The sequence below is a fragment of the Saccopteryx leptura genome, chromosome 12 (genome assembly GCF_036850995.1).
Source record: "Saccopteryx leptura isolate mSacLep1 chromosome 12, mSacLep1_pri_phased_curated, whole genome shotgun sequence".
NCBI lineage: Eukaryota > Metazoa > Chordata > Mammalia > Chiroptera > Emballonuridae > Saccopteryx > Saccopteryx leptura.
In genome coordinates, this window is record NC_089514.1 from 8,955,005 (window position 1) to 8,967,728 (window position 12,724).

At 48.8% G+C, this 12,724-nt stretch overlaps 1 protein-coding gene across 2 annotated transcripts in view; it reads right to left on the reverse strand.

Annotated features, from left to right (window-relative positions):
* Nucleotides 1–12,724, reverse strand: part of BMPER (BMP binding endothelial regulator) — a 239,872-nt gene that overhangs the window by 100,972 nt on the left and 126,176 nt on the right. For both annotated transcript variants that reach the window (XM_066353770.1, XM_066353769.1), the window contains exons 7-9: nt 7,675–7,774; nt 2,761–2,870; nt 207–347 (exon numbers count right to left, since the gene is read on the reverse strand). In XM_066353770.1, the coding sequence (XP_066209867.1) occupies nt 207–347; nt 2,761–2,870; nt 7,675–7,774 (351 nt within the window). The remainder of the gene's footprint in view (nt 1–206; nt 348–2,760; nt 2,871–7,674; nt 7,775–12,724) is intronic.

Here is a 12,724-nt window from a genome sequence, read left to right on the forward strand (position 1 = left end):
AGCGCCTTTTGTTTCTCAGGAGCGGAAGACCCAACCGAATCCGTCTTAAAGGGCATCTGACTCTTCCAGATTCTCCGCATGCACGTTTCTAGGGCTCGGTGTTTCTAGGATGACCCTCTGTCGGTGATTTCAGGCCTCATTTGCACAAGGGAACCTTGCACTAAGGATGCTGCTGTGGTTTTCCACGAGCGGGGCTCCTGACATACCCGAAAGGTCTTGTGGCCAAACTTGCATACTCTGACATCTTCCGCGGGCAGCTGGAGCAGGCAGTCCTCACAGCAGGCCTCCTCGCCCCTGGCGCAGCTGCCGGGACGGGAGCACTTCTTCTTACACACCACCGTGGAGTCCTGGGGGCCCAAAGGCAAGCGAGAGATGAAACGTCATGTCCACCCCTACCCAACGTCCTCCTCTCCGGCCTTGCCTTCACAACCCACAACTGACTGCTCTGGGACATGTTCTGGAAGATACCATCTTGTAAGTTACTGCCAATGTCTTGCATCCACTTCAAAACATTATGTGTTGGTGAACTCCCTGGACTATGGAAAGTGTGGTTAAGCAGAACCAGGCAAGACGTAGAGAAGGGGAAGGAAGTACCTAGCTAGGTGGGCCGGGCCAGCGATGGAGGAGGTGACATCGGAGATGGGCTGCTGTGCATGAAGAGGAGTTTACTAATCAAAGTTAAAGACGACGGGGACACTGCAGGCAGAGAAATCGTCCAATCTGAAGGCACAGAGACCCGAAACTGTACTGCAGGGGTTCCCAAACTACGGCCCGTGGGCCACATGCGGCCCCCTGAGGCCATTTATCCGGCCCCCGCTGCACTTCCAGAAGGGGCACCTCTTTCACTGGTGGTCAGTGAGAGGAGCATAGTTCCCATTGAAATACTGGTCAGTTTGTTGATTTAAATTTACTTGTTCTTTATTTTAAATGTTGTATTTGTTCCTGTTTTGTTTTTTTACTTTAAAATAAGATATGTGCAGTGTGCATAGGGATTTGTTCATAGTTGTTTTTTTTATAGTCTGGCCCTCCAATGGTCTGAGGGACAGTGAACTGGCCCCTTGTGTAAAAAGTTTGGGGACCCCTGCTGTACTGCGTTCAGAGAACTGCCAACGGTGCCCGGCACCTGCCACAGCGATCGAATGGGGACATGAGAGAGGGGAGCGCTGAGCGAAGAGAAAACAGCGTCGACGATCCAAAATGACCGCAGCCTGATTCTTCCAGCACCCGGTTTCCCAGAGAGGACTGTGAACTCGTGCTCTGATTAAACAACCTCTGGAAGCAACATGTGTTAATGACACTTCTTCTGAGTCAGGGGACATATTTCCTAATCATCTCTCATGGAATCCATAAGACCCACAGCACTGCGAGCAGAACTAATTCCCGCTCCCGGGACGCCTGGCTTTCCTGCGATCAAGAGAATATTGGGAATGAGATGGAGTTTTTTTAATCAAAAGCTCAGTATCCCCATGAGGAAGCGATAACCTGTAAAATTCCTGAAGAGGAAGAGAAGTTCTGAGGACGGATGAAGGTCAAGGCCAACAGAATGAGTGGTTCTATGTGTAGCATCAGAATGAGTGGTTCTGTGTGTTCAGAATGAGTGGTTCTATGTGTAGCATCAGAATGAGTGGTTCTATGTGTAGCATCAGAATGAGTGGTTCTATGTGTAGCATCAGAATGAGTGTTTCTATGTGTAGCATCAGAATGAGTGGTTCTATGTGTAGCATCAGAATGAGTGGTTCTATGTGTAGCATCAGAATGAGTGGTTCTATGTGTAGCATCAGAATGAGTGGTTCTATGTGTAGCTACACCCACGAGGAGAGGAGGGAGCCTCGGGTGAGTATCCTCGGGCTTAGGAGCGGCTGGGTGGTCAGGGCCTGGGATCACACAGGTCAGCCACGCCCCCGAAGTCGTGCCCGCTCCTTAACAAAGCCCGGCTCAAGTAATCCGGACCCTCTGAACTCGGATCACCGCTACTGACTCAGAGCTGACATGAAGCAGACTTCCTCTCTGTCCCTCTTTTGCTCTTTAACTACTAAAAACAAAGCAGCAACCAGCAGCCCCCAAACGTATTACTCTACACTCCTGTCACGCACACGTTGGGGTTTACTCACTAATGCATGAGCCTAACGTCCTCCATCTAAATGATTCTCTTCTTGGTTCCAGAATTAAATCGCTGCATAAACACAGCCTAGAAATGTGGGATGTGTGTCCCTTTAAAACTCGGGAGTGGTGGAATTCTTTCTGTACCAGTCATTAGACTTCTGGTGGCCGTTTGAGAAAAGTGAGCAATGCCTCAAGTAAGGAAAAAAAAAAAAAATACGGTGAGCAAAACATAAATATTCTCTTCCAACACGGCGAGGTTTATCTTGTGATGAACTGTAAATCCATGCCTTTCTTTTCTCTTGGATGTGATTAAAGCCATTTTTCTTGCCCAGTGTGTCAGAGAATTCATCGCGGGTAATCAGATCCAGAGAACTGTGCCATGTGTATTTGTCTGAGTTTAGCAAGTGCCTCAGACGTCCCCTCAGAGGTGAGTTCTCACCACCGGGAGCATACTTCTTGTTTCTGGGAAAACGACAATGACTTGTAACGTGGGTCCTACGTTGGAACTTCCTGGTGACCTTATGTGTGATTTTCACTCTAAAATGGCATCAGTAATTCCTCCCTCAGATAAATAACACTTCGTGTTCGGCTATAACGTTGACACTGAAGCCCCAAGCGCTCTTGCCGTTGGACTCTGACCCCTGAGAACCACCTTACCCTGCAGGTGCACGCGGTGCAGTTATCGTAGAGAAATGAGGACCCGTTGTCATACACATCACTGCGAAAGAGGCAGCTTCCAAACGGGAGGTCAAACACTTTCCTCTGACCTAGAGGGAGGCAACGGCAGAGGGTAAGCAAGACAGAAGCCAAGGATGTCCCGCTTTGCCACCAGCAATCACAACACGGGGCAGGTAAACATTCTCACAAAACCAGGTCAGTCTGACACACAAAGATAAAGCCTTTGGTCAGACGTTCCCAGTGGATCCTCAGGAGTCGTTAGAGAGTTGTTGTTAAAAATAGTTCGACTGCACACTGTAAATTCAAATTCAACAAATCTTGATTATATATCCATATGCTGAACCGGGAGGACTATGACATAGACCTCCCTTATGGACCCCATCGTCTGCTGGGGAAACAAATCCACAAAATCTGATGTCACTACAAACATACGGTAAGTTCTGGGAAGAAGCGAGTTCTGGGAACCACGGGGACACGGAAGACAGAGAAGACTTCTCAAAGGATGTGATACCTGAGCTACATCTCAAAGAATGAGTAAAATTATTAAGTAAGTATCGTAGGGAAGAAGGCAAGGCATGAAGAAAAGGAATGAGCAATGTTGGTCAAATAAGTTTGTAAATTGATATATATGTTTGCTCGCTTATAGTTTGCATGGGGTGTAGGGGACAGGCTATAAGTAGGCCGGGTCGTTATAGCCTAAGGCTTAGTTTTAAAATTAAGCTTTTCTCCACACCCTTGACTGTTCAGCATGATGTGGGTGGTGCACTCTCATGAGGAATCCCATTATGCCTCAGATAAGTGACTTTGTATCAGAGACTTCCTTGTTTGTATATTGGATTAAAAGGTTTTGATTTCGCCCTGGCTGGTTGGCTCAGTGGTAGAGCGTCGGCCTGGCGTGCAGAGGTCCCGGGTTCGGTTCCCGGCCAGGGCACACAGGAAAAGCGCCCATCTGCTTCTCCACCCCTCCCCCCCTCCTTCCTCTCTGTCTCTCTCTTCCCCTCCCGCAGCCGAGGCTCCACTGGAGCAAAGATGGCCGGGGCGCTGGGGATGGCTCCTTGGCCTCTGCCCCAGGTGCTACAGTGGCTCTGGTCGCAACAGAGCAATGCCCCGGAGGGGCAGAGCATCGCCCCCTGGTGGGCAGAGCATCGCCCCTGGTGGGCGTGCCGTGTAGATCCCGGTCGGGCGCATGCGGGAGTCTGTCTGACTGTCTCTCCCCGTTTCCAGCTTCAGAAAAATACAAAAAAAAGGTTTTGATTTCTATACTATGAAGTGGGGCAGACCAGGAGCTCGCTCTCTCTCGGTTCCTGCTATCACCATTGCAGGGGCCTCCCTGATCCCTTGCCCTTCATGGGAAAAGCAGGCTTTTCCCTTGTCTTCTCTTGTGGCTTGCCTGTCTTGGTGAGACACCAATAAACAGAATGGCCCACCATCCTCCGACTCCGCCATTTCTTTACCATCTGCCTGAATCCAATGGGAACCTGCATGTGAATGGCCATGATGGCGGCTCCTGACCATACAAGCAAAGATGAAGAACACAGCATCTCAGTTGAAGAAGTTACCAATTCATCGGCATAAAGGGTGACCCTAACTCTAAGAGCACGTAGAGGCAGAATCCAGCTATACAGGCCAAGTGTCCAACCTTTCGTAGGCATCACATCTCTGTAAAATTTTCTTAGTCTTTTATCCCCCTATAATTTATCTACATACATTTCATGGGTTTTGTAAAGTGGACTTAAATGCTGTTTGGTAAAAGTCAGGACATCAATAAATATATTGCTCACAAAAATTAGGGGATCAGGGAACGTGCAGATACCCTAGTACTTTAAACCTTTTGTCTAGTGCATTTTTGCACCTCATTTGCATAATCAAACAACTTTCTTTGACTTGGAATTTGCTTTTCTGATGTTCTTGTTTAATAAAAAAATGCTTCTTTTTTATCACTTTATATTCATTTTGAAATATCTTCTAATTTTTGTGACTAGGATGTATAGATATAATAGGCAAGCTTTCTTCCTCACCAATTAAAGTACATGTTGTGAGAGGCCCTTTCCCCTCTTAGAATGAATAGCCCCTTGGCTGTTACTTTTACGACAATGATAGTACTCAATATTATTGCAGGGATGGATGGGTGGCTGGGTGGGTGGGTGGATGGACGGATGGACGGATGGACAGACAGATGGACAGACAGACGGATGGATGGATGGATGCATCAGTAGATCATTGAACAAAAAGACTCTTCTAATGAGTTTATCTCCCCTTGAACAAATGTAACCAATGGCTTAAATAACCCTATAAAATGTAAATTTTATCTAAAAATACTGTAGCACAGAGTCTGGCACTCATTAAACAACCTGAAAAGTGGCCGTTGATAGGTACTATTACTGGCGGTATAATTCAAATACGGTCCTGGGCTACGTCGCTGTGAGAGGGGGAATGGGAGTTCTGGGGGACCAGGCTCTTCATGGGCGATGGGAGGAGAGAGGAAGAGAATGTTGCAATGTGAAGACAAAGGTATGTCACGTGACTGAATCTGGGTGAAGGGAAGATTTAACAACAAATCAGTGTCCAACCAGCCAAAAGTCTAGTTAGTCTAAGATTTTAGTATCTAGATAGTATCGGGGTGTGTGTGTGTGTGTGTGTGTATGTGTGTGTTTCTTTTCTGTCCTTTTTGTGTGCGGCATGTATTTTTTTACTCCTGAAGAACATAAAATCTTAGCTTAATCCCAAAGTCATCATGGCCCCACAATAAGATAAAACATTCCAAAAGTGGTTCAGAGACTGTGTCCAGCCTGACTTGAGCCATTCCCACTGGGCTTTTGCCCAACGATAAAGAGTCTCATTTAGGGGAATTACGATTTTCAAGTTCCCTAAGACTCTCCGTTCCTTTTGTAGACTGTCTTATGACCACAAATGGACCGAAGGAAATCTGCATTCAATACAACAGCCATTGCTCATGTGAGAAACTTCTGAGCTGACTCAGTGTATCCATGGTACCAACTTCAAAGCATGAATCAGTCCCACTGATCTTGGAGGCCAGGCTCCCCAATGCCACCTCCTCCAGGATGACTTTCCTGCTAGGATGGAATGCTGCTTCCACCAGGACCCACAGCACGATGATTTCAACCACAGCAAACCGGCTAATTCTATTCTGGGGGACACAGGACAGATGACCCAAGCGGCACACATATCGGTGGGAATATCTTCAGACAGGCATGTCTAAACAAGTCTCCATTGTTCTTATAATGAGTTCATATTTACTTTAGAAGTAAGTATCTGTGTGTGTGTGTGTGTGTGTGTGTGTGTGTGTGTGTGTGTACAGAAGGCCAACATTATTAGATGACGAGTTGGCCACAGAATCCCCCAAAGAGGAGAAAACTGCTAACGAACAAGGTGCCTTCAGGAGCCAATGTGGATGCAGAAGGACAGGCTTCGGGAACAGCCGTGCTAAACCGGGGGAGAGAAAAACAAATCAACAGGCGGCGCTGGACCTGGGAAGGCCGACTGCGGAAGAAAGGCGAGGGCGTTCAGGAGAAGGTGTGACAGTGACTGAGACTGGAGCCCAAACAAGAGACAGACAGGAAAATGTTCCTAAAGGCAAGAATGGCTAAGGCCTTCTAAAAGAAACAGAGGAAGCTTGATATTCCATTGCACGCTGTTCCCTGTGCCTGGCTGTGAATTAATCACCCCTGTTTGACGGCAGCCCTTCAATAAAGTCTGCGGCACAAGCCTGGACTCCATGGCTCTATACGGTGTGAGAAGACCACGGGGCAGGATCTTTACTAGGGGGAGGAGGAGGAGGAGGAGGAGGAAGAGAAGAGGAAGAGGAGGAGGAGGAGGAGGAGGAAGAAGAAGAAGAGAAGAAGGGGAGGGGGAGAGAAGGGAACAAAGACAGAAACAGCAGGAGAAGAAACACAAAGCCGGTGGCGACAGGAAGACGTCAGCCCCCTGCGGGACCCCTGGGATTCTGACGGGGCTGCTGGCGCTCTGCCCTGCTCACACGATGGGTCAAGCCACTTTGACTTAAACCTTAAATAGTCTGACCTGGACGAACTCAAAAGGCTCGGGATCCTAGAGAAGAACCTGACAGGTGGATTATAAACGAAAGTCGGGGAATCCAGAGACTCCCCCGGGCTCCCCACCTCCCAACCTGGACTGTCTGCTTTCAGGTGGCGATGTACAAGCCGACCTCCGTGTCACCGGGGAGCCGGGCTGCGGCCGTTAAAGCACGGGCTTACACGTCACAGAGACACGTGTTCAGGTACCGACCTGTCACTCCCAGCTGCGCCACCTTCCAGGAGTCTACCTCCCTCTCACGACAACAAAACAAATAAGTTGCACCTGTGTTATACATCGGAATTGTATACTATACGTAGCGCCCCTATATCACAGCCTCGTGAGATTCGATGAGACGGAGTACATGAACTTTCACAGTGCTTCGCACACAGTCAGCGTGTAGCAATAGAGAGCTAGGGGTCCCTTTTCTTTGGCTATTGGCCATCGTTCCCCTCCAAACCTCTTGTTTGTGGCGTATCATGCTTTTGCCTCTACAAGTAACACGAGTCTGTATTCCTCCAAGTGCCTACGTCACACTCCTATAAAATCTGTTCTGACTTATTATCACACGCCCGATTAAAGATAGTGTTCAGTACTGTTCTCCCCGGAGAGGGTCTTACTGCGCCCAGGCTGTCTGCCGCGCCTGCTTTACAGACGCAGGGAGGACAAAACAGGAAACAGACACACCCTGGGCCCGCCTTCCGCTCGTTTAATTGGAAGCAGTGGCCAGGCGAACCGGACAACTCGAGGACACCCAGACAACCGTGTGGGCCCACACCCCGAGCAGAAACGCAGCGAGAACACATCCCGTCGCTCTTAGGTCTGAAGGCTGTCACTCACCCAGGCATTTGGGGCAGCAGTGTCCCGGGGGCGTGTGGCTAAGGTGCTGAGGACAGGAGAGGATGGGGCAGGCTTCTCGCACACACTGTGTCCTGCCTCCCTGAGGAAGAGAGAGAGAGAGAAAACCTCATTAAGCAAAGTAAGTGAATGTCGGTTAGTTACGAAGGTAGCTGGACCAGGCCAGGGCCTTCCCGGATGTCCAGTTCCCGAGGGGGCTGCTGGGGTCCTGCGGCTCCTCCCAAGGCCCCTTGTAGCTTCCCTGGAAGCCACATGAGTTGTACCAGCAGGACCGCCCTTTCGGGGAGACAGTGATGGCCTCACCTCTCACACCGGTCCCGCCTATATCTTGGTCTCTCTGAAGACTAGCCGACTGTCTCAGTTTGCCTGCGTTCTGAAGAAAGCGTCAGGCGAACCAGGACAAGTCAGCCTCCCTTTCCGGCCCCCCAAGCCAGCCAAGCAACCCTTTGGGTTGTGCCGAGACTTCCCCTCCCCTGCCAGACCCCCCCTCTCTCTGCAGGCCTCTTCCTCCAGGAAGGCTCCCCCTCCTGACACAGCTTCTCAGTGTTGCCAAGATGGTTCAATGAGGTTGCAAGTGGGGGAGGCAGCCAGCCTGCTCAGAGGGGCACGACGCAAAGCCACTCTTCAGAAGAACAATTTTACTGAATTTACCAAGCTAACCCAATCTGTTCCCATGAACTAAGCAGAAAGTAATACAACGACTGATACTGGAAAGAGTGGCAGAGCCTCGGTGTGCCCGGGAGAAGTTCTAGAGCCTTCCAATATGGTCCCTGCCCCTCATGCTCAGCCCTGCAGCCCCCGTCACCTCTGACACCCATTCCGACACCTAACCTGCAGAGATACAGCGTGCCGGTGTGACTCTCCGCCTCCACCCCTCAAAGAGGGGCCCATTTTTCAAGCCTCAGCAACTTGCAACTGAATCTTTAGAAAGCTGAGACAGAAAAAAAAAAAAAAGAAAGAAAGAAAAGGAAAAAAAAAAAAAACTGCTTTCCAGTCAATTTACAGCCAACAGCTTGGCAAGGCTCATGTGAAAACGACCCTTTGCAAAATGAACGGCTCTCTAATTTGTGAATCATTTCAGAGGATTGGCTGCTCTGGGATTCGAGAGGGAAGCCAAGTTAAGAGACCCTCCGGTATCCAAGGTAGGAGCCAAATTAAGAGACCCTCGGTATCCGCTGTCTCAGCTGATAAGTTATATCTCCAGATCCCTCAGGGAAGGAGGATGTCACCTCAAAGCATCCTGAACCTGGCAAGGAAAAAAATCCCCTTGGGACATTTCCTCGTCCTGTCCCCGCCACCTTCTGCGCTGACACCAGACGTGAGCCGCCAGGACCACATTTGTTGCGTCCTCGCATTCTGCCGGCTGCCATTGTTTCTGCTTTCTCTTCCTGTCCTGGCCATTTTTATTACGGTAGTTTATTTTCTTGGTAGGGATGGATGGAAAGGGTAGGGCACGTTATGTCTTTTTAAATATTTATGATTGGTAAACCACTTTAATGTTGGAGTCTTCCCCAAAGCAATAAAGAACATGTGAAAATACCACAAAAAGCTCTTCTGTTGTTTTTTACATTATTTTCAGATCAGAAAGCATCGCTAACGAGCTCCTCAGAATCCGTGGCTGTTCTCAGCGAGGTTCCTCCCTAAATCCCGCATTATACTGAAGTCCGGCCTCTCGCCGGGGAGTCCAGAGGTGCAGAACTGAGTCAGGCCGGATGCTAGGGTCCGCCCCAGCTCCTACGTAAACCGTAAAAGTCAAAATCTACAGGGAGGACACAGGCTGCTCTGAGCTTTTAATTTCAAAGAAACCTATCTGCAAACAACTCCCTAAAACCTTGAGGCCTCAGGCCACACAAGGTTACCCGTGTGCCCAGTTCTCCAGGTGCACAGAGAATGTATTCTTTTCACCGCCAGTCGCTACTCTTGTTGGGTCAGCATCTATTTTTCAGGCATGTTTTAAAATTAAGACTTTTTTTTTTTTTTTAATGTTGCATAATTGCATAGGAGCGAACTTGCCCAACCTTTTGGAAAGCCGATTGAAGATTGTGTGGACTCCGGTAATTCTCCTTACAATAAGGTCAAAGAGTGGACTCGGCATACATAATACAACAGCAGTTTGTGTTCCCCTAGAGCCCGTTGAAGTAACTTGAACTCCAAGCTGGGCTTGCTGGTTTGGTCAAGTTTTATTTTGTTTGGGTTGCAGCATTGTGGCACAAACCCAGGCCCCGGGCTGCGTTCCAATCAATGCCTCCAAAGAAGGCCCCGGGCCCTGCTGGCTCACAACCTGCTACTATGATTTCAACTCCGCGGGGACTCGGGTTCAACTCAGCTGCAGTTCTGCTGTAAACGCAAAAAAAAAATTAAAATAGCAGAAGTAAACACTTCTGTTCCTAAAAATGTACTCGTTCCTACTGTACCGGCACTAACGCGGGCTCTGGTCAGATGCTCGCAATCACTTTCTAACTGGCTTCCCTGCCTCCCCTCTCCTCCACTAATTCATCCTGCAAGGTTCCCAGATGGTCAGAACTCCTTTCCAGCATCTGGCCAGCATTTCGTTATTTGAGCAAATATGTAAGGCCGATCCTACGCTGGGGATACGGCGGTGAAGGTAATGTACAATTCATGGAGCTCACATCACGGCTTTCAGGACCACGTTCAATCCATTCAGGATAAACGTTGCTCGCTCACATCTGTTTCTCCCCCCCCCCCCATCCCCAACTCGGAGCACTACGTTTCCCAGACTCTCCTGCAGTTAGGTGTGGCCAAATGACTCAGTTCTGACCAGCAGGAGGTGGATGGAAATACTATATACCACAAGTGTAGGCATCACCCATAAAAATCACTCATGCACAATGCTCCTCTCTCTCTCTCTCTCTCTCTCTCTCTCTCTCTCTCTCTCTCTTCCTTTTCCTACTGGATGGATAATCAGCTGAATGGAGGGGACATCAAGAACTTTGAAAAAAATGAAGAAAGCTTGCTTCCACCAGTCACCGTATGAAAATCTACCCACTCACCACGTACTGTTAAATGAGCAAGAAAAAAGCTTGCAGCATTAAAACATTCAGATGCATTAGTTCTTTACCACGGTTGCCTACTTGATCCAGATTCCCATAATCTTCTTTCCAATCACCTTCCCCCCCCAACTTTAACCTAACGAGAAGGGTCCGGTGACCCCCATTCCTTTCTTCACTGCCCCCCCAGCACATCTTACAGCTTCCATCTTTTTTATATGTAGCTCTTTCCCTCTCTCCCCCCATCACTGATCCCCATGGAAATCCTACTTCATTAAAGATCAGCCTGCAGCCTCTTCTCATCTGTGAAGCCTTCCAGATCATCTTACCATGTCCCAGTAACCTCCTCCATCTTCCCATATCTCTTCTTTTCACATCTGTACGCCTATATTTTTTTAGCACATACATACATTTTTAACCCCGCAAAATGACGGGGATGGGCTGTTGTCGTGGCGCAAACCAGTCCTCTGAGCCCAACCTCCTTCAGGAGAGGGATAAGCTCAGGGATAGTTCAGCAAAAGTTTGTTGCATGAAGCCCTAGCCGGTTGGCTCAGTGGTAGAGCATCGGCCTGGCGTGCAGAAGTCCCGGGTTCGATTCCCGGCCAGGGCACACAGGAGAAGCGCCCATCTGCTTCTCCACCCCTCCCCCTCTCCTTCCTCTCTGTCTCTCTCTTCCCCTCCCGCAGCCAAGGCTCCATTGGAGCAAAGATGGCCCGGGCGCTGGGGATGGCTCCTTGGCCTCTGCCCCAGGCGCTAGAGTGGCTCTGGTCGCAACAGAGCACCGCCCTGGAGGGGCAGAGCATCGCCCCCTGGTGGGCAGAGCATCGCCCCTGGTGGGTGTGCCGGGTGGATCCCGGTCGGGCGCATGCGGGAGTCTGTCTGACTGTCTCTCCCCGTTTCCAGCTTCAGAAAAAAATAAAAAATAAATAAAAAGTATGTTGCATGAAAGACAGAGCCACCAAGCTAAGGAGCTCTAGAATCCAGCTGAATTCTTCAGACGTCTTTAAGTGCAGGATGCTGATGAGAAGGCATAGTTCAGGGTTGTCTGCCTCTGCTTACTTTTGTATGTCCTGGAATTTTGTACGTTTTTGGTAATAATCAAATCCTTGCTGGTGCTGAGACTTCCAAAACCAACACTCAACCTCAGCTTGTAAAGCTGGTAGGATTCCTAGGATGCCGTGTATTCTGTGAAATGTTTGAAAATTCCTAAATGGTTAAAATACATTGGGACTAATGACTTCCACCGACCCTTGGAACAACACAGGGGTGAGAGGTGCCAACCTCCCACGAAGCTGAAAATCCTCATATGACTATTATATTCTCATCTGGTCAACAAAGAAAGGAATGTCAGACACTTCCATAGTACTGATGAGTTATGATTTTCACCATTTATCTCTTTTTTTTTTTGGAAAGGCAAGTTTGTTCTTTAGAGGTGGTCATTTGTCCTAATTGCACATCTGAATGCTTCTCCAAAAGCAGCTGTTTTTGAACGAAGGACTTGAAACTTGTCCCGGGTCTCTTTTCTGCCCCCTGATTTTTGCTTTAGCTGATTCAGTCAAGAACACAATGCTTTGTGTCAAAGTTTACCCTAGAGAAGCAGCTGTTGCATAATAAAAAATCTATCTTTCTGAATACAGTGATGAGTGCAAGACGATGAAACCACAGCCATGTGCATGCAGGATGTTTCCCCCACCCCTCAGGACTACTGAGCCGTGGGGGCTGGCCGGCGTCCTGCGGCATGTGATGTGGCACTCATCCCTGGAGTGAACCTGACTCCCTAACAGGAGGCGAGAAGCAGAGCAATGCGTTTCTAACCAGTGACAGCTAATCAGCGACACTCGAACCCATTCTAGAGCCATTGCCTTTTCCAATGTTCGATTCTTTTTCAGAGAACGGACTTCTCCATGGATTCCAGACGAAGGTGGTGACAGAAACCCTGGAGGAGCTAGTACAGGGGAGAAAAACTCTTGAGTGCAAGAGTTTATGTATGTCCTGGAATCATTATGTCATAACAAACAGCAGGG